General features: G+C 36.0%; 1 protein-coding gene across 4 annotated transcripts in view; it reads right to left on the bottom strand.

The window, feature by feature from the left end:
• LOC125664627 (dynein axonemal heavy chain 10-like) overlaps positions 1–27,595 on the bottom strand; it is a 228,130-nt gene that overhangs the window by 103,215 nt on the left and 97,320 nt on the right. For all 4 annotated transcript variants that reach the window (XM_048897447.2, XM_056154597.1, XM_056154594.1 and 1 more), the window contains 15 exons: positions 23,620–23,742; positions 23,287–23,520; positions 22,718–22,944; positions 22,320–22,589; positions 15,962–16,145; positions 15,595–15,729; positions 13,554–13,706; positions 13,083–13,418; positions 12,553–12,744; positions 9,287–9,405; positions 6,054–6,348; positions 3,977–4,234; positions 2,681–2,888; positions 1,643–1,920; positions 1,298–1,450 (listed from right to left, as the gene is read on the bottom strand). In XM_048897447.2, the coding sequence (XP_048753404.2) occupies positions 1,298–1,450; positions 1,643–1,920; positions 2,681–2,888; positions 3,977–4,234; positions 6,054–6,348; positions 9,287–9,405; positions 12,553–12,744; positions 13,083–13,418; positions 13,554–13,706; positions 15,595–15,729; positions 15,962–16,145; positions 22,320–22,589; positions 22,718–22,944; positions 23,287–23,520; positions 23,620–23,742 (3,165 nt within the window). The remainder of the gene's footprint in view (positions 1–1,297; positions 1,451–1,642; positions 1,921–2,680; positions 2,889–3,976; positions 4,235–6,053; positions 6,349–9,286; positions 9,406–12,552; positions 12,745–13,082; positions 13,419–13,553; positions 13,707–15,594; positions 15,730–15,961; positions 16,146–22,319; positions 22,590–22,717; positions 22,945–23,286; positions 23,521–23,619; positions 23,743–27,595) is intronic.

Genomic DNA, 27,595 nt, shown 5'->3' with positions numbered 1-27,595 from the left:
TCCCTTGATCTAATATGGACCATGGTCCCTTGTTTATCTAAGCAATTATGGTCTCCTAATGACCAGTACCTGACTCCGTGTTTACTTAGTGGCACGCGCCTCGCGAAAACTGTTATTGTGGGATTCCGGTATAATTCCTTGTATCAACAATAGAGTTTTTAAGAGTCAAGAATGATGATCTAAATTATCTGTTAACAATATTCGATCTTTTATGAAATATATTTCAGCCGGTATACATATGAATATTTCAATATTAAATCGGGTTCGTAATTCAATTTTACCGATAAACGATAGATTAGTTGAATTGAAAGTATTAGTTACCGATATGTAAATAATTTTAAACTAGATAATAATATATAAATACTTGTACTTTATACATGATTTTAAAATACATAAACAATACAATATGTCTAAATATTTGTGAACAATAATCATTTGTGTGGTAGTCCATGATAATCATCGGAGTTATTTAAAAAACACTACATTACGCCGCCCAGAAAAATACCAATCTTCTTAGGACGCGCCTATAAGTCGGACATGGAGTTTTGGACCAAAAATTGACTCCCAAAAAAACGACTTATAGGCGAGTATATACGGTGATGTGGTTGTCCTGTCGACGTGACGTCACACGAGGACACCCAGAACATGGTCAATTCCGAGTGTTACCAGATTGTTGGAAACGTCTTCATAATGACTGGATGGTGTTCCGATGAACTCCAAAGTGTCTTGCTACGATATTTTGTGCCATTCCAGTTTGAAGCATCCCAACAGCACGATTACGTTGGTTTTCGCCGAGTCTTAAATTGGCATGACAGAAGGGTAAATTTTGTCAAATCTAAAGTGCTTTCCTTAACGAATAGTGTCCAAACAAACCTTTTACACTTCTTACACCAAACAGTATTGGCCAGTAAAAGTCGTGCGTACGAACACTTCAATAAACAACATGTGTTCACTAATCATGAAAAAGTCCGTGCATCTGAGTCGGGTACTATACGATATTGTTCAAAAACATCACCTTTATAGATTGTTTAGATTTTATAAATATAAACAATAAATATAGAAAAATTATACTAAATTTTATAATGCACAGTTTCTTTTTTCCGCTAGTATATATATATATGGCACTTTTCAGGACACTGATTTCACATTTCTGGTTCATACACCCTCCTCTCCCCTATCAATCTAGGCAAAACTTGACTTTAATCCTTTTCAGGAAAGCTAGCTTACTCTTCTACAAGTAATGTGTATTTTAAGGGATTGATATCAATCTTTCATGATCTTATTTCAGCCAAAATACCTGTGGCATGTTCATGTCATCAATGAAAATGAGTAAACGTCTGCCTGGTGGAGGACCATATGTGTCTTTGGTTCTCTTTTCAACATTGGCCTCCAGATTTCTTTGTACATCCAAAGATGAGGTTCTGCTGGAGAAGTTCATGTTTAGCAGCATCTACAAATAAAATTATGACCATCTCCAATGTTTACTATTACAGGAAACATTTCACTACCATACAATATCCAGTATAGGCAACACAGATCCATTGTTTATCGCATTCAAACAAAGTAACACCTGTCAGCTGTAATTAATTTGATATATACATGTTCAAGTTGTAGTTCTGAGCTATTCTTCTCTAAATCTTACATGTGTTTCAGTGCTGAGAGTCCTAAGGAAGTTGGCAGTGGTAGCAGTCTTTGAAGTACCAGTTTCTCCCACCAGAACCACTGGGTGTTTAATTCCAACCATCAGCTCCAGTAACCATGTGGCACGGACAGTGTCTACAGTGGGTACAAGTATCTCATTGAATTTCCTCTCAGGGTCGTGAATGTATTTTGGCACCTTCTTGGACCATGGCACCCACTGCTTCAATTGACCATCATAGAAATACTCATAAAGAGTAGGAAGGGCACTAGGGATTTCCCCTAAAGCAAAGAAACATTTTCATTCATGTACTATATGTATGTGTTTATTTTCAGTTTGGGACAGAGGTTTGATGATATGAGCAAAATACATATTTAAGACTCTAAAGTGCGATGGTCGCTCCAAAGTGCGATGGGCACGCCAAAGTCCGATGGTGCGGAGTTCAGTAACGTTTGTGACGTCACGTCATTGTGACGTCATTCTTAACGTCTTTCAAAATGAAACCGAAGTAATGCAACATGGACGACAGCAACGGCAAGGTATACAGGGTTGAGGATAGTGAGAACGGCAAAGTACATTTGTTGTCAAGCTAACATTCTTTAATTCATGATCATTTATTACTTGTGACGTACACATAATAAAATCCTGGGAATATGCTATAATGCAAAACATTCTATACGATTTCGCGTTGGAAAGTTTTGTGTTTAATAACACGACAAGTAAATGGTAATGAAATAAGTTGAACTTCTTATTTTTTATGCATGGATTTTGCACTGATATTTTAGTGAAACAACACACGGTTGGTACAGTCTGTACCACAACACTGTGTCGCTTACAAACCAATGGATTTCGGCGTGTCAGACCATCGCACTTTGGCGTGTCAGACCATCGCACTTTGACGCATGGGTGTGGACCATCGCACTTTGGCGTGTCACACCATCGGGGTTTGGTGCAGACTATCGGGGTTTGGCGTGACCATCGCACTTTGGAGTCCCATCGCACTTTGGAGTCTTACACATATAAAATTCAATACTTCTTCACCTGCTTTAGCAAAGTTCTTTTCATCATCACTGGCAGTACTCAAGGCTGCCAAGTTTTTAATCTGAGCATCAAACTTGATCCTGCCATCCTCCAGGAGAGCAGCTCCAATAGACCAGTATAGAGCTTGTAGGAAAAAGGCTTCCAGGTCGTCTGGCTCTGTGACTTCCTCAACAAGGAGTGAATCCAACATGGCAGCAAGCTGTGTTACCTGTAAATATTAAGGGATGAAAATGGATTCCATCATTGTCAACTTATATTCTAAATTAATAGATTGATTGATTGGGGTTTTATGCCGTTTTGGCATTGTTTGGTTGTGAGTGTTTGAGTTTTCCTGACGGCCCTCAGTGAGCCTACTCTTTTTTGAACATCAGGCAAACAATCTTTTGCGTGCCAAGGGGGTTGTGATAATTGACACGGGACACCCTTTAACATCACATCCGACAGACATAAAAGTTAAAAATATATAAACAGGTAAAAAAAAAAAAGAAGAAGAATTTGTGTATATAAACAGTTGTTACTAAATTTATAGAATGGACATTGATATTTAAAACAGTCAAAGACACCAGTATCATACAAGCCAACTTCAAACTCAGATTACGACATGATTTTCCAGATTTTGCCATTCTTTCCTGATTTCCCAATCTGGATTTTTAAAAATCTCTATTTCCCAAATTTATGAATTTGTTCCCCCAGACTGCCATATATTGTCAATTGGGAGGGAAGTAAATCATGAAAGTTTTTTAATCCACCAATCAAATTACAGGATGCAAAAGCTGATTGGAAGTTATTTGATGGCAAAATAGTGTCATGATTAGATACCTAGCTATGTTGTGGGTGTTTATCTTATCTAATGATAAGCATGTTAATTGGGGTATTTGGGAGAAAGGAATTTTTCTTGGTATTGCTTTCAATTCACCATGGGCACCATGAAAAAATCAAAGTCTAACTGATGTGAGTTGATTTTATGTAGATTTGCATCAGATGCTTCAGGAATTGAGCATTATTCCAAACTAAAAAACAAAATAGAGAAGTACACTCAAAAGTCATAAACTTACGCATAAACGTATGTTGTGTTTCTATAACAATCAACATGCAATTATTTATGGCTACATACATACATGTATAGACACTGGTAAGTTACACCTTGTCTGGATTGTATTCTACTATTTCAACATATTATAATCATACTCTTAGAATTGCTCTTTTTTGTAAAAATGTCACTACATTACTATTCTAGCACAAGAACATATTAATAAACATTTTTTAAACATAATAAGAAATGTAACGATTCTGTACCAGGTTAAGATTTGTAACTGGCACAATTGTCTTCATTTTGTCTCCCTGTCTGCCATCAAGAATTCCTTCAATGACCATGTCTATCAGAATATTGACATATTTGTCATACAGTCTGTTGAGGTCATCTCTTTCCTGCTTGTTTTGTCTGGAGTGGACATATTTGTGCCAGAAAGGATCATATCCCAAGTTCTTTGGATCCACATACACCATACCACATCTGGATACTGTGGCAGGTGAGGCAAACTGGAGATCAAACACCTGTTAATGGAAAATTACATTTTTTCTTCCTTTAAAATCATAAAATTGAAAGTCTTCATCTTGAACATGACATTCATTTATCGCTGGTTTTTCTACTTTCATTTACATGAAATTTTTCCTACTAATAAAACAGCTGCATGAAAATATCAAAATTTATACTTCTACAAGCAATTTAAAAATCATGATTTACTACAATATTTAACCTGTATTACACTCAAGGGTCAAAAGTATTACTGCACTGCTAATTTTCACTATATATTCATTACAACTTTCATATTTTAAGAACTTCACCAAAATTTGACAATTAATGTTATCATTATGAAAAATTCAGATATGTAGAATTCACTCAAGATTCATGACAAATGTTAATTTTAGTGTGATTTTATAGTTTTTGTGAGTTGATTTATGAATTACAAGGTAGATTTTTCAAATATATATATTCATATATATATTCATTACAACTTTCATATTTTAAGAACTTCACCAAAATTTGACAATTAATGTTATCATTATGAAAAATTCAGATCTGTAGAATTCACTCAAGATTCATGACAAATGTTAATTTTAGTGTGATTTTATATAGTTTTTGTGAGTCGATTTATGAATTACAAGGTAGATTTTTCAAATTGCTAATTAATATGAAATGTGTAAGATTAAGTTCATACATAATTATCCTAGTGAATGATAAAAACTGTAACACATATACAAAACAAGACGCCCATGGGCCACATCGCTCACCTGAGTCACCTTGGCCCATATCTGAAGACTTTCAATATATATTTGCATGTAAAACCTTATAGTCCCTATTGTGGCCCCAACCTACCTCTGAAGGCCATGATTTTTACAAACTTGAATATGCAGTATGTCAGAAAGCTTTCATGTAAATGTTAACTTCCTTGGCCCAATGGTTCTGGAGAAGAAGATTTTTACCTATGGGGCCATGATTTGAATAAACTTGAATCTGCAATATGTTAGGAAGCTTTCGTGTAAATCTCAGCTCTTCTGGCTCAGTGGTTCTTGAGAAGAAGATTTTTAAAGACTTTCCTATACATCTCAATGTAAAAATTTGATTCCCTATTGTGGCCCCAACCTACCCCCAGAGGCCATGATTTAAACAAACTTGAATCTGCACTGTGTCAGGAAGCTTTCATGCAAATCTCAGCTCTTCTGGCTCAGTGGTTCTTGAGAAGATTTTTAAAGATTTTCCCTATATATTTCTATGTAAAACTTTGATCCCCTATTGTGGCCCCAACCTACCCCCGGGGGCCATGATTTGAACAAACTTGAATCTGCACTATGTCAGGAAGCTTTCATGTAAATGTCAGCTCTCTGGACCAGTGGTTCTTAAGAAGATTTTTAAATGACCCTACCGTAATTTTGCATTTTTGTGATTATCTTCCCTTTGAAGGGGGCATGGTCCTTCATTTGAACAAACGTGAAAGCCCTTTACCCAAGGATGCTTTGTGCCAAGTTTGGTTGAAATTGACCCTGTGGTTCTGGAGAAGAAGATGAAAATGTGAAACGTTTATGACGATGCTGACACCGACACTGACGACAGACAAATTTTAATCAGAAAAGCTCACTTGAGCCTTCGGTTCAGGTGAGCTAAAAATAACAATAACAGATTCAAATCTAGGTGATTATGCATGGTTTGTGAAATTTTTATAGTGATTGCTGCAGCAGATATATTTTTATCAGACTGAGTGCTTTAAAAATTGTATTATTCAATGAATTAAATAGTGAAAATTAGCAGTGCAGAAATACTTTTGACCCTTGGGTGTATAATGCAATATGTACTTTGGTTCATGACAAAACTTACCTCAAACAACATGGCACAGTGTTTCTGCAGGCGGATTCTTTCACCATTAGCTAGTGTTAAGAGTTTGTTGTCATCCATAACAGAGTTCATGTTTTCTACCCATAATGCATCTACATCACCATCATATACAATGTATTTCCTTTCATTTTTATCAGTTGGTTTGTTAATGTCTCTGAAAATGTTGGAAAGAAGTCCATCTGTCCAATCACGGGTCACTGGGTCAAGGATACCATAAAGGTCAATCACTGAACGATCCTTAGGATTAATCACAAACAACTTGGTGGGAATACCTAATCTGAAAAAAAGCAATTATGGTTCGATTACATGTATATGTACCAAAATTATTTTCAAATGTATGTTTTGGAAAATAGTGCACACTCCTTGGTGATATATATATATATATATATATATATATATTGCAGAGTACTAAAATAGACAAGAGGCCCACAGCCTTATGCATCACCAGAGCATCACTATAGCCCCACATTAAATAGCTGACCATTTTGGCTCCACCCTAATACCAAAACCCCCACTCTTGGGATCATCAACTTTACAATTTTGATAAATGACTACCTGTTCTTCTAAATATCCATTCAGTTTCAATTTAGTATCAATAGCACTATTTAAAAGAAGACGTTATTTATTACACTGCAAGTGTTTTACACATAAACACTATAAAGTAAGTTTGGCCCCGCCCTAGTGTCAGAACCCCTACCCCGGGGATCATGAAATTTACAATTTTGATATAGGCCTTCCTGCTCTACATCAATGTGCATTTAGTTTTTCTTACACATGTTCAGTTCTAGAGAAGATTTTTGAAAATTTGTCAATTATGAGCAGTTTTTGTCCCACTCCTAAGGACCCAGGGGTGAAGGAATCCTGAAATTTACAATTTATGTCCCTCTTTTTCCAAAGATGTTTCATACCAAATTTAAAAAGAATTGGAATGATAGTTATTAAGAAGAAGTTAAAAATGTCTATTGTTCATACATTTAATAACTGACCATTTTGTCCCCACCCTGATACCAAAACCCCTACCCCTGGAATCACCAAATTTACAATTTTGGTAAAGGACTACCTACTCTTTCTAAATATCCATTTAGTTTCAATTTAGTATTAACAGCACTAAACAAGAGGCCCATGGGCCACATCTTTCACCTGGGCTCAAATTTAAAGATTTTTCCTATATATTCGCATGTTAAATTTTGATACCCTATTGTGGCCCCAACCTACTCCTGGGGGCCATGATTTTTACAAAATTGAATCTGCACTATGTCAGGAAGCTTTCATGGAAATGTAAATTTTCTGGCCAGTGATTTTTCAGAAGATTTTCCCTATATATTTGTATGTTGATCTCCTATTGTGGCCCCATCTCACCCATGAGGACTATAATTTTTACAAACTTCAATCTGCACTCTGTCAGGAAGCTTTTGTGCAAATGTAAACTTCTTTAGCCCAATGGTTCTTAAAGAAAAATTTTTAAAAGATTTTTTTCTATTTATTAGTTATGTAAAACTTTGATCCCTTATCATGTCCCCATCCTAACCCTAGGGGTCATGAGTTTAACAAACTTGAATCTGCACTATGTCAGGAAGCTTTAATGTAAATCTCAGCTTTTCTGGCTCAGTGGTTGTTGAGAAGAAAATTTTTCAAGATTTACCCTATATATTTGTATGTAAAACTTTGATCCCCTATTGTTGCCTCATCTTACTCCCAGGGATCATGATTTTAAAAACTTGAATCTGCACTATGTCAGGAAGTTTTCATGTAAATTTCAGCTCTTCTGGCCCAGTGGTGCTTGAGAAGATTTTTAAATGACCCCACCCTATTTTTGCATTTTGTGATTATCTCCCCTTTGAAGGGGGCATGGCCCTTCATGTGAACAAACTTGAAAGCCCTTCACCCAAGGATGCTTTTGACCAAGTTTGATTATAATTGGCCCAGTGGTTCTGGGGAAGAAGTCGAAAATGTAAAAAGTTTACAGATGGATAGACAGACAGACGGACGGACAACAGGCAATCAGAAAAGCTCACTTGAGCTTTCAGCTCAGGTGAGCTAAAATAGATGTTATTTAAGTGTTTTACACATAAACACTATATACCATGTTTAGGGTCAGAACACCTACCACGGGGATCATGAAATTTACAATTTTGGTAGGGACCTTTCTGCTCTACATCAATATGCATTTAGTTTTTCTTAAGAATGTGCTGCTCTAGAGAAGAAGATTTTTGAAAATTGAAAATTGATCAATTTTGGGCAGTTTTTGCCCCGCCCTTAAGGCCCAAAGGTGCAGGAGTCCTGAAATTTACAATTTATGTCCCCCTTGTCCTAAAGATTTTTCATACCAGATTTGAAAAGAATTGGAATAGTAGTTATCAAGAAGAAGTTCAAAATGTTCAATTAACCAAACTCAGGTGACCTAAAAAGTTTTGGTCCGGACAAAGAAAATGCCCAAAAAATTCTATTATTTGACCTTTACATAAAAGGTCAAGGTGAAAGGCAATTTAAAATGGTACGCGACACACTGTCTTATCATGGTATACCCACTTAACAAATATCAAAGGCCTATGTCAAAAGATAAAAAAGTTATGGCCCAAAGAAACTTTGTACAAGAAGCGGAAGAAGTGGAAGAAGAATTCACACTAAAACAATATGTCCCCCTTCTGGGAAGGGGAGACATAATATTAATTTTTAAAAAGCGAAACAAAATCATGTTTTTCCTTTTTTATTATTTCAAAATAAAGTATATATAGTTCAACCCATTGGAACTTCGTTCTTTATCACTACCAGCAACCTGTAGTTCATGGTTCAACGGCCATTCTTCCACCAAGTTCAGAAGAGAAGGTTTACCTTATGCCGCTCAAAGTTAATGTTGTGATATCAGGTTAGAAACACCATAAAATTAGTCATGCCTCTTGATGTTGCATCAGTCTCTGAACATTGATTGCACACAGCTGTCTTATTTTCTTTTCTATCAAACTATCTGCAGACTAGACTTCGCTTTTTCTGCCTGACATCTTTAATAATGGATTAATTGGACTTCGATCCTGATCTTTAAAAAGCTCAGTTTCTAACCCAACTTCAAATCATTGTATCGTCGTAACACCGTATCATGTATTGTTAGACAGTTGTATACCAGTACAAATTAATAATTTGATTCATCCCTAAAATGCCATGTGTGGAATTAAGTGACAATGTTAAAAATGTGTATCATAATAGTGTTTTAAACCCACCTAGTCTGGGACTGGGCCAGTGTGTTGATGACCACTGATTTTCCTCCTCCTGTGGGACCCACTATCATGGTGGTGTGACGTGTCATCATAGTCTCATACAATTGAACCACCTTGTCGACCTATTCACAAAACAGCAAACGAAACTTTTAATTACATTTAAACTGTGGAATCTCAAACCAAGAAAAGTATATAGTAGACATCTTTATTACTCCATATGTTATTCTGAAACAAGAGGCCCATGGACCACAACACTCACCTAAGTAAATCTGGTCCTCTTATTAAAAAACAAGAGGTCCACAGGCCTTATCGGTCATCTGAGTACTAGTGGACAAGAGATGTTTGTAAAACACATATGTCCCCCCATGGTGCAAAATTGAAAAGGGTTATACACACACATCATTTAATTGATAGTAGTATCATCAATTCAAAATATTGAGCAGACAATATCTTCTTATGTCAAGAGTGGATTGACCATGTGACCTAAAAATCAATAGGGGTCATCTACTCCTTAAGCAAATAATTTTTAGAATATAAGAGACACTATATTACTATGTCCAGTTCAACCATTGACCTTTGACCATGTGACCTCAAAATCAATAGGAGTCATCTTCTCTTGAAGATGTACCAGTGTACCAAGTTTGATGTCTGTCAAGCAAAGGGTTCTCTAGACAATGAGTGGCCACTATATTCCTATGTCCAGTTTGACCCTTGACCATGTGACCTCAAAATCAATAGGGGTCATCTACTCCTTAGGATGTACCAGTGTATTAAGTTTGATGTCTGTCAAGCAAACGGTTCTCAAGATATTGAGCAAACAGTATATTCCAATGTCCAGAGTAGACTGACCCTTGAACTTTGACCTTTTGACCTGAAAAACAATAGGGGTCCTTTTCTACTCATAACCAACCCACATATGAAATATCATTATGATCAAGTGAATGGTTCTCAAGATATTGAGCAGACAACATGTGGTCTAATGACCGACCGACATACCGACCGACCGACAGGTGCAAAGCAATATGCCCCTCTACTTTGAAGGGGGGCATAAAAAGTATCTCTACTCCCAAAAGCTATGAAATTTGAAAAAAAATCCTCTTCTGAATATCTAAGCTAAATTCTAATGTTCAGCAACAATATAACAAGAGTACCACAAACAGTACAATATACGCCCGTCGGACAGTGAAATTTAACCTGGAAGCATATTGTGCACTCTGAATTGATACAACACACATCTGAATAGAAAAGCCTTAAAGTGGGTCTGACATGTGAACTGATTATGTATTTCTCCGGGAGTGAGGTCGAGACAAAATGTTGGCGCAATATCTATGATGATAAAAAGTCCAGGAAACCATTTGATCTACTTTTTAGCCCTTAAGTAGGTCATAGTGCACCAATTAAGTTGAAATGTTTGAAATGTTAACGGATTATGTATTTCTCTGAAAGGGAGGTTGTGACTAAATTTGCATCCGTTACGGAAAAAAGTCTGGAAAACATGCCTCGGGACGGACAGTCAGCCAGCCTGCCAGCCGCACGGACAGCACCATAACATAATACGTCTTGTCTAATGACAGGCGTATAAAAACAAGATGTGTTCTTAAAACTTTAATGCCCTCAAAAGTGCATATACTGATGAAAGGCTTTAAATAATATAATAGGTGCATTAATATTAAAGATATGACTAATTTTGGACCCATCCTAGAGTCAAAACCCTGGGTTGTGAAATTCACCATTTTTTGTACATCCTTTTCTGCTATCTATAAATATGCATTTAGATTTTATACAGTATCAAGCAAATTTACACATAAACACTATATAGTAAGTTTGACCCTGCCCTGGGGTCAGAATCCCTACCCCGGGGATCATGAAATTTACAAGATTGGTAGAGGCCTTCCTGCTCTACATCAACATCCATTTAGTGTTTCTTAACCATGTGCAGCTTTAGAGAAGAAGATTTTTGAAAATTGGTCAATTTGGGGTAGTTTTTGCTCGCCCCTAAGGCCCCAGGGATGCAGGAATCTTGAAATTTACAATTTATGTCCCCCTTGTTCCAAAGATGTTTCATACCAAATTTAAAAAGAATTGGAATGATAGTTATCAAGAAGTTAAAAATTACTATTCTTAACTGACCATTTTGGCCCCACCCTAATACCAAAATCCCTACTCCTGGAATCATCAAATCTACAATTTTAGTAGAAGCTTCCTTGCTCATCATTACTAGATACTCACTTTCTCTGCTAGATGCTCAGGAGTAAAGAAGAAGTTTTTTAAAGAAATACATAAATTTGACAGTTTTTACCCCAAAATTAAGGAACTTTAGGTCATGAAATTTACAATATTCAGTCTCCTTTACCTACAGATACTACATACTACATTTGGTGAAGATTGGCCCAGCAGTTTCTGGGAAGAAGTTAAAGGATGATGCACAATGCGCAATGGACGATGACGGACGCAGATTGCACTACCTGAAGATGCCTATTAACATCACTACCTGCAGACTTTAGATTATCAAGATGACTAATGATGGCTCTGTTGCTTTAGAGAAAAAGATTTTTAAAGTTTTTCCCAATAAATTCTAAAGTAAAACTTGATCTTATATTGTGGCACCACCATGGTCATGATTTGAACAAACTTGAATCTGCACTTCCTGAGGATACTTGCATATAAATATGATTTATCAAGCCCTGTTGTTCTTGAGAAAAAGAATTTAAAAGATTTTTTTTTTTTTACATATCCCATTTAAAACTTTGTTCCCTTATTGTGGCCCCACCCTACCCCATGCAGCAATGATTTGAACAATTTTGAATCTGCACTCTTTTAAAGAAGCTTTCACAATAGTTTTGTCTTTTCTGGCCCAGTGGTTCTTGAGTAGATTTTTTAATTACCCCACCCCATCTTAAGAAATTCCAAATTATCTTCACTTGCAAGAATAGTTCTAAAAGATGCCACCATATTTTCACAATGTCTTAAATATCTCCTCTTTGAAAGGGGTGTGACCCTTCATTTGAACAATTTTGAATTCGATGCTTTATGACAAATTTGGTTGAAAATGACCCAGTGATCAAAACTGTGTAAAAGTACAAGAGTACCGAAAACAGTACATAATACACCCATCTCAATCTTATGTAGGGTGTTTTTCTTAAGTCAAGAAAAATGTGTAAAGTTTACGGACAGATGGACGGATGATGGATGATCTTTTCAGAAAAGCTCACTTGAGCTTATAGCTCAGTTAACTGTTAATCTATTAAAACTGAAAATGAATCCTTTACCTGAACATCTAGCATTTTGTATCCATTGTCCTCAAGCACAGCCTCCACTGCATCATTGAAGTTGGGGTACCTTACTCGGGGACAATCCAAACCTGGGAAAAGATCCCCAATGAGCCCCAGGAATAGGGGTACATCCTCAAACACAAACTTGGGCAGGTTCATGTCTCTTAAAGCTCTCATCAACACTACATCCTATAAAATCATGATCAATATTTCATGCCAGTAAGTCTTTTGTTTCAAATCAAGATGAAAGAAAATTAGCACTCAATATCATATTTCAATTATTTCTTTTGCAAAGACAGTAGTGTAACTAATTTCATTTCAGGGTTGGATTTCTCGAAAAAATCTCAAACTTGAGAGTTGATTTGAGTAGCCAGAACTTCATGAAATCTCATACTTAAGTCCAAGTTTCAACTTAAGTTTATTTCGAGAAATCCAGGCCAGTTCTTGTATGTCCTTCATAAAGATGTTCTCAAAGGAAAACCAAATGCATGCTTGAATTTTGTAAGAAATTAAAAAAATAAACACACCTCTGGCAAGTCTGGAGAGCCGCGTTTTAGATCACCTGCCATGACCAACACAGACTTCAGTGCTCTGAGACCAAAGTCATAATGGTACTGTTTTGACAACTGCTCCTTGGCCAGTTTGTACAATACTGTCATTTTCTTGGCCAACACTTTAGCAGTCAAGAAACCCTCCGAGAACAACATAATCTCACAGATCTGCTGCAGATCTGGTACAATCACCACCACTGGTCTGAACAGAGCTTTCACAGATTCAGGTAACTCTGTACGTCCTGCATAACCTGGGTTCATGGTAATGAAGATGCCTACTCTCAAGTCCAAACTGATTTCCTGTCCCTCAAACTGAAATTTTCATATGATCTTATTGCTCTCTGATAAAGCAACTCATAAACAATATGCATTAAATCCCTAAAAATCTTATTATTTAAGTTTTAGAAATGGATTTGAATTCAAGAATTTTTGAAGATCTATACTCACATGAAATCTTTTTAGTTTCAGGATGAGAGCATTTTGAATGGTTTTCAATTGAGTTGAAATGACAGAAAGCACAGATACATCAATACGGTTGAACTCATCAAAGCATCCCCAGGCACCACACTGACACAATCCTGAGTAAATCTTTCCAACAGCCTGTAAATCAAACATGAGAACAACTTGAATTTGACATCAAGTTTTCAAGATAATTTACAAAAGGCCCACAGGCCTTCACAATCACCTGAGTATTACTTAGCACTCAGGGCTGCAAAATCTATAAAACAATTATCCTGTTCTGCAAATCTAAGCTAAATTCAAATATTCAGCAGCAGTATAAAACAAGATTTGTTCTTAAAGCACAAATGCCTCCAAAAGCGCATATTGATTAAAGATTTTACATAACATAATATTTGTAATATTAACCCCTGCAAAAATATGTTCTAGTGTTCATGAACTGTTCTTGAGTGTTTAGAATAGTTCTTGAACAGTTCCTAACATGTCATTTAGAACCAGAATCCTTGAAATACTCTAGAATTTTTATTGATCACAGGACGTTACTGATCGATGTATTGTACAAGAATTGTAACAGAATACTTTTGGGACAGTTCTGAAACAAAACAAGAGGCCCATGGGCCACATCGCTCACCTGAGTCACCTTGGCCTTGCTGTTGTGCAGCTGTAGAGAAGAAATGTTTGAAAATTTGTCAATTTTTGGAAGTTTTTGCCCCACTTCTAAGGGCCCAGGGGTGCAGGAATCCTGAAATTTTACATTGGTTCTTTCTCAAATTGTTTCAAACCTTGAAATCAGCTCATGAAGCAAACATCCATGCGGATTTTCGTAGGTACTCGATATTAAACACGAGTGTTTGAGAAAAGTAACTACTTTCATTCAAAGTATGGGGCATATTCTGTTTCTTAATACTTCTGTGCGTTCCTTGCGATATGTGTTAGACAAAGAAAACTCATTTATTTTGTTTTTGAGAAAAATAAATAGACCGATCGCTTCAAAAATCTAGAACCCCTGCGTTACTGAATCTTTTCACCATGGTCACGATGGTCCACGGTGTATTGTGGCATTGTACCAACCAAGTTTGGGTGATATTGGCCCATTAGGCCTGGAGAGGATGATTTTCTACATATCAACATGTAAAACTTTGATTCCCAATTATAGCCCCACCCTACCCCCAGGTGGAGGGGGGGATGATCTGAACAAACTTGAAAATACTTTATACCAGGAAGCTTTCAGGTAAATCTCCACTCTTATGGCCCAGTGGTTCTCGAGAAGACTTTTAAAGATTTTCCCTATATATTCGCATGTAAAAACTTTGATCCCCTATTGTGGCCTCAACCTAGCCCCAGGGGTCATGATTTTAACAAACTTGAATCTTCACTATGTCAAGAAGCTTTCATGTAAATTTCAGCTTTTCTGGCTCAGTAGTTCTTTAGAAGATTATTATATGACCCCACCCTATTTTAGCGATTATCTCCCCTTTGAAGAGGGCATCTGAACAAACTTGAATCCCCTTCACCCAAGGATGATTTGTCCCAAGTTTGGTTGAAATTGGCTCAGTGGTTCTGGAGAAGTTGAAAGTATGAAAAGTTTACAGACGATGGATAACAGGTGATTAGAAAAGCTCACTTGAGCTTTCACGTGAGCTAATAAGTTATGGTCCGGACAACAAAAAAAGCCCCAAAAATTCTATTATTTGAACTTTACAACCTTCAGTTCAGTGAGCTAAAAATGTTCAATTGTTAACGGATGACGGACAACACATGACAACCTCAATTGCAAGTCCTGAAAACAATGAATAATTAGAAATTTTTAAAGTCCAAGGGCAACAACTTTGGTGAAAATAGGTCAATCAACTCAAACTTAATCCATAAGTCATCTAAATAAAGAAATATATCAAATATCAGCCAATTACCTACAAGCACAGAAAGAAAAAGTCTTGAAAACTATGATAAAATGATGGATAGGAAGGGGTAACACTAATTGTCCCAACCATTTCATTGTGGGGGCATAAAATGAAATGAATGGTCTTACCTTGAAGTCCATACCCTCCCCACAGTTGGTAACAACACACAGTAAACCCAGAGCCTTGGCAAGATCCTTGGTTGTCTCAGTCTTTCCTGTCCCAGCAGGACCTGCAGGAGCTCCACCCAAATTCATTGACAAAGCCTATCATTAAAGATGAAATGTTTAATGATTCATCATGTAAAACACAATCCCCCCCCCCCCCTCCCCCCAAGCCTCCAAGAAGTTTTCTTTAAAATTGTTGTGTACATCTTTTTTAATCCACAATTTGTTCTGTATCGCAGCAAGAAAAGAGAATCTCTTTCTGCTTAAATTTCAACATTTCATATTCAAAGTTTACAAAACCATTAAAGGAAATGAATATTTGTTTCTTGACCTGTGTAAGTGTGAGGTAGATTCTGTCTGTCAATGGTGTAATGACCAGTCGACCATTCAGACCCATGTACTCATATCCATAACCAAACTCTCCAGTGCACTGTCTGATGACCAATTCATCTGGCTCCTTCTCCCAGTAAAATCTCAACTGGCTCTCCCATTCAAATTCTTTGGCATCCATAATACTTAAAAGTTCAGAATGTTGTGCATTATAATTCAACAGCAATGTATAGCAATGTATCTGTATTGTAATGTCATGCATTAATTAAACAAGAGACCCATGGTCCACATCGCTCACCTGAGTCACCTTGGATCATATTTAAAGATTTTTCCTATATATTCATAGGCAAAACTTTGATCCCTATTGTGGCCCCATCCTGCCCCCGGGGGCCATGATTTTAACAAACTTGAATCTGCACTATGTCAGGAAGCTTTCATGTAAATCTCAGCTTCTCTGGCTCAGTGGTTCTTGAGAAGAAGATTTTTAAAGATCTTTTCTATATATTTGTATGTAAAACTTTGATCCCCTATTGTGGCCCCATCTTGCCATCGGGGGCCATGATTTTAACAAACTTGAATCTGCACTATGTCAGTAAGCTTTCATGTAAATTTCAATTTTCCTGGCCCAGTAATTTTTGTTGAGAAGATTTTTAAAGATTTTCCCTATATATTTGTATGTAAAACTTTGATCCCCAGTTGTGGCCCCATCCTATCCTCGGGGGTCATGATTTTAACAAACTTCAATCTGCACTATGTTAGGAAGCTTTCACGTAAATTTCCACTTTCTTGGCCCAGTAGTTTTTGAGAAGATTTTTAAAGATTTTTCCTTTATATTTCTATGTAAAACTTTGATCCCCTATTGTGGCCCCATCCTGCACCCGGGGGCCATGATTTTAACAAACTTGAATCTGCACTATGTCAGGAAGCTTTCATGTAAATTTCAACTTTCCTGGCCCAGGAGATTTGAGAAGATTTTTATAGATTTTCCCTATATATTTGTATGTAAAACTTTGATCCCCTATTGTGGCCCCATCCTACCTCTGGAGGCCATGATTTTAACAAACTTAAATCTGCACTATGTCAGGAAGCTTTTATGTAAATATCACCTTTTCTGGCTCAGTGGTTCTTGAAAAGATTTTTAAAGATTTTCCCTATATATTTGTATGTAAAACTTTGATCCCCTATTGTGGTCCCATCTAACCCCTGGGGACCATGATTTGAACAAACTTGAATCTGCACTATGTCAGGAAGCTTTCATATAAATTTCAGCTTTTCTGGCCGAGTGGTTCTTGAGAAGAAGATTTTTAAATGACCCCACCCTATTTTTGCATTTTTGTGATTATCTCCCCTTTGAAAGGGACATGGCCCTTCATTTAAACAAACTTGAAAGCCCTTCATTCAAGGATGCTTTTGGCCAAGTTTGGTTGAAATTGGCCCAGTGGTTCTGGAGAAGTCGAAAATGTAAAAAGTTTACAGACTGACGGACAACAGGCAATCAGAAAAGCTCACTTGAGTTTTCAGCTCAGGTGAGCTAAAAACAATGTATGGCATTGTGATTGCATCCCTTTTTTGTTGATAATTAATTTTCGTCATTTTTGTGGTTGTGCAAGAACATGAAATCAAGTGCTCAATGAAATACATTTTTTTCTCACAAAGGAAGAACATCTCAAAACAGTTTTCCTTCTGATTTTTAATGTTGATATAAAATTCTAGACGGTGTTCGAATTTGTATCAAATAGCAAGCTTTTACTGTCCGATTTAAGATCAAGTTGATTCATTGTGTTTGAACTTAAATATTTCAAAACAGAATAAAATGATTTTTTCAAAAGAAACATGAATTTTGCATTTTCAATATCAAGAGTTATTATATATTTGTAACTAACACATTCAAATTAATTTCTTCTGCACTTTTTGCAAAGTTTCACAAGTTTGATTCAAAATATTACTTGGTTTTCAGTACTTTGGGTGGTCAGGTGTAAAATTAACTGTGACACCGTAATCGGAGACAGGGAAATAAAGTTAAATCTTTGCTTTATTAAGTTAATCATAAACTTTTTAAGGAAGATTAATCTATTGTATGTATTTTATTAAAATCCAATTCAAAGTTGTCCGACTTTAGATCGTATCCGAATCATGATCACTCTACCCTAACCCATTTTACATGCAATTGTATTCATGTATTTCATGTTTGGAGATATTTATAAAAAAAATTCTAACTGTTTCTATCCCAGGTCCAATCTTTAAAGAAATAAAACATGAGGCCCATGGGTGACATCGCTCACCCGAGTTACCTTGGGCCGTATTTAAAGATTTTCCCAATATATATTCACATGTAAAACTTTGATTCTTATTGTGGCCCCAACCTACACCCTGGGGCCATGATTTTTATAAACTTGAATCTGCAGTATGTCAGGAAGCTTTCATGTAAACGTAAACTTCTATGGCCCATTGGTTCTTGAGAGGAATATTTCTAAAGAGTTTCTCTATATATTTGTATGTAAAACTTTGATCCCATATTATGACCCCATCCTACCTCCGGGGGTCATGATTTTAACAAACTTGAATCTGCACTATGTCAGGAAGCTTTCATGTAAATTTGTACTTTCCTAGCCCAGTGGTTCTTTAGAAGATTTTATAGATTTTTCCTAATATATATTTGAATGTAAAACTTTAATCCTCTTGTGGCCCCATCCTATCCCCGGAAGTCATGATTTTCACAAACTTGAATCAGCACTATGTCATGAAGCTTTCAAGTAAATCTCAGCTCTTGAAGCCCAGTGGTTCTTGAGAAGAAGATTTTAAAAGATTTTTCCTATATATTTGTATGAAAAACTTTGATCCCCTATTGTGGCCCCATCCTACACCTGAAGGCCATGATTTTCACAAACTTGAATCTGCACTATGTCAGGAAGCTTTCATGTAAATTTGTACTTTACCAGCTCATTGGTTCTTGAAGGGAAGATTTTTAAGGATTTTCCCTATATATTTGAATTTAAAACTTTAATCCCATATTGTGGTCCCATCCTACCCCTGGGGGTCATGATTTTTACAAACTCGAATCTGCACTATTTCAGGAAGCTTTCATGTAAATTTGTAATTTCCTATCCTAGTGGTTCTTGAGAAGAAGATTTTCTCTATATATTCGCATGTAAAACTTTGATCCCCTATTGTGGCCGCTTCCTACCCCCGGGGGTCATGATTTTAACAAACTTGAATCTGCACTATGTTAGGAAGCTCTCATGTAAATTTGTACTTTCCTAGCCCAGTGGTTATTGAGAAGATTTTTAAAGGTTGTATGTAAAACTCTGATCCTATATTTTGACCCCATCCTACTCCCAGGAGCCATGATTTGAACAAACTTGAATTTCTACTATGTCAGGAAGCTTTCATGTAAATGTCAGCTCTTCTGACCCAGTGGTTCTTGAGAAGATTTTTAAATTAACCCACCCTATTTTTGCATTTTTGTGATTATATCTTCCCTTTGAAGGGAGCATGGCCCTTCATTTAACAAATTTGAAAGCTATTTACTCAAGGATGTTTTATGCTAAGTTTGGTTGAAATTGGCCCAGTGGTTCTGGAGAAGTCGAAAAAATGTGAAAAGTTTACAGACAGACAGATGATGGGGGATCAGAAAAGCTCACTTGAGCTTTCAGCTCAGGTGAGCTAAAAAGATATACCATGTACCATTTTTGAGAAAATGCTTCTTTGGGTGGTACCCCCTAGATATCCTGGAGTCCTGGGGTAGGGTAGTTTTTACTGGAATAGCCCTTATCTCTCTAACTACTTTATATTTTGATTTCTGAGACCTTCCATTTGTGCCGAAGCAATTTATTGCAAGAACTTAAGACTGTGAGACTCAGTTCACCTAACTACAAAATCATAACAGATTTTCACCAACATTATGAAGTTCGGGTAACCTTAACACTGCTGTGGAAATGGTAACTGATGTAAACAATATATGACAGATGTCATCTGTGCTGGAATGTACAGTGTGTATGTAAGAGGCAGACATGCGAAAAAGGGAAAGGTGCAAAAGTCACAACATATGCGACACATAAATTCCTTTAAAAATAGCATGGAGACGATCGAGTCAAGCAACCATAGCTACCATGGCTGTGGAAGTGCTGTACGTTGATCTTGTGAACAAAGTAGTGGCTCATGTTGATGTTAGACCTACCCACTGACGAATTGTAGTGCTAGATGTTTTATGTCATTTAGATTATTGATTTATTCAAAGAATTAGTGCCTATAGAATATTATGAAACTCACTCAAAAATCTTAGAAATACAAAAAAACATGCTACCTTTCGCCTAAAAATAAGATTATCAGTTCAATTGATTCTGTGTGAGGCATGGCCCCTAATGAATTTCAGTAATGAAGTCCAAATATTGACTGAAAATGGAAGACCATCATTATTGAATTTTGATTTTCTATGATTGACAGGGCAGCATTTGGTTGAGTCTGGCCTTAGTTCTTTTTACCTATTAGTAAATGGGTGCATGTGTTTTAAGGTAGCTCTTTACACAAATTTTTTATTTAATGACTCATTAAAACACCTCTTATGAAGTGTGATTTCACCATAAAAAGAGTGATACAAGCTCTCAAGTGGTTAAATGAATTTTTGTTGACTTATTCAGGAATAATAAACAAGAGACCCACAGGCCTTATCGGTCACCTGAGTACTAGTGAAAAATTTTCACTACTCCCAAGGACTATGAAATCTAGAAAAAAATTTCCTGTTCTGAATATCTAAGCTAAATTTTAACATTCAGCAAAAGTATAAAACAAGATGTGGTCTTACAACTTCAATGCCCTCATAAGTGCATACACTCACGAAAGGCTTCACATAATATAATAGGTGAATTAACATTAATAAACCATATGACTAATTTGGACCCATCCTAGAGTCAAAACCCTGAGTTGTGAAATTCACCATTTTTGTACATCTTTTTCTGCTGTTCCTTAGAATGCATTTAGATTTTATACAGTATCAGCAAACTTACACATATACACTATACTAAGTTTGGACCAACCCTGGGGTCAAAACCCCATCCCCATAAATTTACAATTTAGGTACATATAGAAGCCTTCCTGCTTTACATCACTATGCATTTAATTTTTCTTAAACGTGCGGCTCTAGAGAAGATTTTTGAAAATTGGTCAATTTTGGGCAGTTTTTGCCCAGCCTCTAAGGTCCCAGGGGTGCAGGAATCCTGAAATTCACAGTTTAAGTCCCCCTTGTCCCAGAGATGCTTCATACCAAATTTGAAAAGAATTGGTATAGTAGTTATTAAGAAGAAGTTAAAAATGTCTATTGTTCACACATTTAATAACTGACCATTTTGGCCCCACCCTGATATCAAAACCCCATCCTCTGGGATCATCAAATTTACAATTTTGGTAAAGGACTACCTGCTCTTTCTAAATATCCATTTAGTTTCAATTTAGTATAGATAGTACTAAAGAAGATATTATTTAAATGTTTTACACATAAACACTATATAGTAAGTTTGGCCCTGCCCTACCCTGGGGTCAGAACCCCTACCCCAGGGATCATGAAATTTACAAATTTGGTAGAGGCCTTCCTGCTCTACATCACCATGCATTTAGTTTTTCTTACACATGTGTGGTTCTTGAGAAGAAGATTTTTGAAAATTTGTCAATTTTGGGCAGTTTTTGGCCCGCCCCTAAGGCCCCAGGGGTACCGGAATCCTGAAATTTACAATTTATGTCCCACTTGTCCCTAAGATGTTTCATACCAAATATGAAAAGAATTGGAATGATAGTTATTAAGAAGAAGTTAAAAATGTCTATTGTTCACACATTTAATAACTGACCATTTTGTCCCCACCCTGATACCAAAACCCCTACCCCTGGGGTCATCAAATTTAATTTCTTCCATACATCTCTTTTCTAACTGACATGTGTTTTGAAGATTTTAACCGTAGATTTAAAAAATATTAACAAATAACTTTTTCATAGATATTTTTTCTAAAAATTAGAATGTTTATATCTGAATATTTTAGTCATGTGTTATTAGATATTCATATCATGTACCAAATCACAGCAAAATTTAGACTCAAAAATTTCTTATTTGCAAACAAAACACCTTTTTTATCATTCTGTAAAAATTCATATAAAATAATTGAGAGCTTGTATCACTCTTTTGATGGTGAAATCATGCTTCATAAGAGGTGTTTTAATGAGCCATTAAATAACATTTTAGTGTGATGAGCTACCTTAAGGTGTAAAAAAAAAATTAATTTCCTTACACTGAATAAATCTCTTGCAGAAAAGATTAACACACAAACTAAATAGTATTTTTATATCTATCATCTGTTATCAGTACTTAGTCTAACCTGTCTCTGACAAATCCATCAATGATGTCCCTGGCATGGACATCAATAATGAGTACAGAGTTAAACTTCTTTCTGTCATTAGAAGAGAGGGGTGATCGGACAGTCACTACCAGGTCACCAATCTGTCTGTGCTGTTTCTTGGCGTAGTCTTTAAGAGCTGTCTTCTGACCTTTCTTGACCTTTTGGAAAACATCTTCTACTTCCCATGTCCACCAGACTTGGTTGCCAGCCAAACAGATCATACCTTGATAGCCCATCATCCAGTCAACTCTGGAAATAAAATGAAAGGACTTACATGCAATCATAAAATGAAAGAACAAGATGTGTGTGTAAACCTTGTTGTGATATATCAAAAATGTTAAAGACCTAAAAGTCCAGTTTGTTGATTTCAATTTTACCTCGTTTTGCCATCTGTGCAATAATAAAAGATTGCCTCTTTGGTGATGAGTCTGTTGGTACACCTCATTTCATCCAACACACTGGTCATCCAGTCTTCCACTCGACCCTCTGCTGGAATGTGTTCACGGAACTCCATCACCTCCCCCTCAGCAGAGATCATTGCTGTGGCTAGCGTCTCACCATTAGGGCCTTGCTGGAATCTTAGGGACGCAATATTATCATACATCTAAAATATAAGCCATAATTTTCATTACAATATATACTATCTTATGATTAACAGAGGCTTTATGCAAGACCCTTAAAAAAGAAATACAGTGACCTCCCTTTATAACAAAATTGCAATATTATAAATTCCATTAGCAACAAGCACATGCTGGTTAACTCTATGCATATACCTACATGTAACATTGTTTAGAGCTGTCCAAAACTTCCCAGATTAGAATAGAGATGCATAATTGATTCAGTTTTATATGTTTACATTACATGATTACTACTAATTATGGATACAAGTCCCCTGGATGTTGATTGCAATAAGAATCAACTGTATTGATGGTAGCACACTAATAACCTTAATCATATGTTCCTGGACACAAGTTGGATCACTGCTACCCAGAATGCTGAGTAATTCATCATCAGAGATGAAGAAGAATCTTGGAAAAGCATTACGTTTGGAGTCCAAGTAGTCATTCAGTGACTTCTGACATTTTTCCAGTCCCAAACTTAGGGCTTCCAGATCTTGCAGACGGTTAGGGGCATGACAACACATTTTGATAACTGGATTTTTGTGGACTTCATTCATGATCTGCAACCAGAAGACCACAAAATTATTGGTGATTTTCAATTTCAACCAGAGCAATACAATCCATTTAACTTGTACTTTGATATGCAACCATTGACACACCTTTTTGAACATTTTATCAATCTGATCAAACTTCTTGGCCTCCTCTGGTAGCTGGGACCTGATATCACCTCCAATAAAGATTCCCTCCAAGTACATCCATTTTCTTTGTACCACCATCCAGACCTATCAAAACACCATTAATGTTCGTAGATAAGCAAAATTCTGCTAGTTTGTGGAGACGTAATTTCGTGGGTAAGCGTTTCGACTAAGCGTTTTCACTAGGTGAGATAACTCAACTTGGTTTACATTTTTTTTCGAGAACGTGAATTCGTAGGTCCACGAAATCCATGAAAATCAATCCCCCATGAACAATGATGATTCCACAGCAACAGTATATAACAAGATGTGTTCTTAAAACTTAAATGCCCATGAAAGTGCCTATACTGATAAAAGACTTTACATAATATATGTAACAATAACATGATACAGTACCCGCAACGTTATTCTTGACATTCCTATCATGTTCTATGGTGCGTGTATCCTATCGTATCATGCGTGTATCTTATCGTATTGTGCGTGTATCCTATTGTATCGTGTTTTGCGTTTATTAGGTTTTCCATCATGTTTTGCATTTATCAGGTCTATCGTGTATCGTGTTTTGCGTGTATCAGGTTTTCCGTTTATCGTGAAAATCGTTTATCGTGTAGCTTCGGAAACTATCGGGATTGTATATCAAATCTAATGAAAAAGTAAGATACTTTTCGAAAGCTTTATTCGTTTTGTTAAAGAAGCTATTTTTAGGAATCGAGAGAAGACAGTATATTTAAAGGAGAATATAAAATTGTCGATTTTAAGGCAGAAGAAGAGCTATTTGTCTGTCCAGAGAGGGTGAAAATGTATCACAATTTCATTCTAAGTAATATGAAAAGTAGGTAGTGGTTTGCCGAGCAAACCGGGGACAGTAAATCTGAAAGCTCCTTCATGTACCGTTCATAAACATTTGCTTGTCTAGAAACAATTATTTGTAATTAACACTTACAGAGAAATAGGAAGTTCTGATTTAAAAGGAAAAATCAGGAAATTACGTTGTTTATTACATATACTTTAATAAAGGCTCGTTTTCTTCCGATTTTTTTTCCACCCGTGTTCTATTTATATACCCACCATTGAACTTGTGCGCGTCTGTGTATCACCCGTGTTTTGACTGCAAACATTCTCAGGGACATTGTATTTGACACATTTAGAAGATTAAGTTTTAAAAGGGTGTTGCATCGCCCAAAAGTCTGCTCAATTGGGCACGACTCAGCTGTCATCGTGGTTGTTTTTTTACTTGTACTTGTACATGTACCTATAATCGTACGGGTAGATACTGGAAATTAATACCGGGTTTGATGATTATTTGTATTTTTTTACATACTAAACACACATTTTTTAAGCGTTTCAAAATTGTGAATTTAAAAACGCCGTGTTTTATTTATTTTTTTCTTAGTTTATTTATTTTTGTTATTTAGATATCAATTCAAATACATATGTTCCAATTACTTATGAATATCAATCATCACTCATCGTACAGAAATATCTAACGTACATGTATGAAGATTTGGTGTAATGCAGTGGATCTTTTTTAAAGCGGTCGTGATGAAAATAATTGTAATTGTTGAATGACCGGTGAACCTAGAGCTTGATGCAAAACAACCCCTCTCCTCGCTACACACAAAATATTACTTGGTTTATTTCATCATCATTGTAGTCTCTCAGTTCCGAGAATGACAGAGTTGTGCACTCATCTGTGTCTACGCATATGGCTCCTTAGTCTGAATTCAGATGCACATACACGGTCACATTGTTGACACTGTAAGCTGTTGGCTGGATCAAATGCATTTGCTGCTGTCATGACGACGGGCACGAGCGGAGGCGTCTTCTTGACTTGGTTTACTTGGTTTATTTCACATTCAAGATAATAGACATTAGAATTAGGGAGCTACTGAAGCATGATATCACTACATTATATTACATTTAATTAATTCACTGTATAATTTATATATTAAACATTAGGTGACAATTATAATTTTAGAATCATTGGCTGGGGATATCAAATAATGAATTAAATACCGTATACAGTTTTAGTTTTCTGATTTTAGCTGTGATGGTGTAAAAAATTGAAATAAAAATATTTTTTTTAAAAAGTACGACCGTATATTAAAGAAATTATACGTTTTAAGTGTATAATGAATATTGAAATCCTTCAGTATTATTACCAACATAATGTAATTATGTTGTCGGTATCAAAATTTCGTTCTGTCTAAATTGATTCTAAATTTACAACATTTCTATCAGGTTTTCCGTTTATCGTGAAGATCATTTATCGTGTTTTGCGTTTATCAGGTCTATCGTGAAGATCGTTTATCAGGTTTTGCGTTTATCAGGTTTATCGTGTATCCTATCGTATTGTGCGTGTATCCTATCGTATCGTGCGTGTATCCTATCCTATCGTGCGTGTATCGTGTTCTATCGTTTATCATGTCAAGAATAACGTTGCGGGTACTGTATGAATAACATGGAAAAGTGCCTATACTGATGAAAGACTTTACATAATATATGTAACATTAACGTGATATGAATATTAACATGGACCCATCCCTGGGGTTGTGAAATTCACAATTTCAGTACATCCTTTACTGCTTTTCCTAAATATGCATTTAGTTCTTCATTATACCATATCTGCAAACTTAAAGAAGTCTTTCAAATGATAAAGACAATTATCACTATAATAATTTTTGTTGTACCCTGGAACCGAATCCCTTACCCCTGGGATCATGAAATTTACAATGTTTGTAAAGGACTACCTACTCCAGCTAAATATTTATTTAGTTTCAATTTAATATCAATAGCATTAAAGAAGATATTATCCAAATGTTTTACACATATACTGTATAATTATACCAAGTTTGACACTGTCCTGGAGTTTGGAACCTCCACTCCAGGGGTCATGAAATTTACATTGGTCAATGTGTGGTAGCTTTTATCCCACCCTTAAGACCCTTGGGGTGCAAAAGGCCTGAAATTGACAACTTATATCATCCTTGTCCCAAATATGCTTCCTACCAAACTTGAAAAATAAATGGAATATGGTAGTTATAAAGAACTTGAAAATGTTCAATTGTTAACACATTTATTCACTTTGGCCCCATCATCCTGATACCAAAATCCCTACCCCTGTGATCACGCATCTTAAAATTTTGGTAAAGGGATACCTGCTCCTTCTAAATATCTACTTATTATCAATAGCATTTAGAAGATTTTTTAAAAATGTTTTACATATAAACATTATAAAACAAGTATGAACCCACCTTGCAGTAAGATCATCTACCCTGGGGATCATGAAACTTAAAATTCTGGTAGAGGCCTTCCTGCTCTACATCACTATGCATTTACTTCTTCTTCAAGATGTGAAGTTGTAGATAAGATGAATTTTGAAAAATAATCTATTTTTGGCAGTTTTTGCCCCACCCCTAAGACCAGAGGTGGCAGGAGTCTGAAATTTACAACTTATGTCACCCTTTTCCCAAAAATGTTTCATACCAAATTTGAAAAGAATTGGAATGGTAGCTATCAAGATTTTGAAGAAGAATTTAAAATGATTAACACTTGCCAAAACTCCTACCCCTAGGATCATGAAATTTACAATTTTGGTAAAGGACTATCTGCTCTCTCTAAAAATCCATTTACTTCAATATAGTAACAGTAGCATTAAAGAACATGTTTTAAAATATTTTACACATAAACACTATATACCAAGTTTGTCCCTGCCCTGGAGTCAGAATTTATACCCCGGAGATAATGAAATTTAAAATTTTGGTTAAGGCCTTCCTGCTCCAATCACTCTGCATTTAGTTTAAATTTCTTACACATGTGCAGTTGTAGAGGAGATTTTTAAAAATTGGTCAATTTTGGGCAGTTTTTGCTCTGCCCCTAAGGCCCCAGGAGTCCTGAAATTTACAATTCATGTCCCCCTTGTCTCAAAGATGCTTCATAC

The sequence above is a fragment of the Ostrea edulis genome, chromosome 1 (genome assembly GCF_947568905.1).
Source record: "Ostrea edulis chromosome 1, xbOstEdul1.1, whole genome shotgun sequence".
In the NCBI taxonomy this organism is placed as follows: Eukaryota; Metazoa; Mollusca; class Bivalvia; order Ostreida; family Ostreidae; genus Ostrea; species Ostrea edulis.
This window is presented reverse-complemented; position numbering and strand designations above follow the sequence as displayed.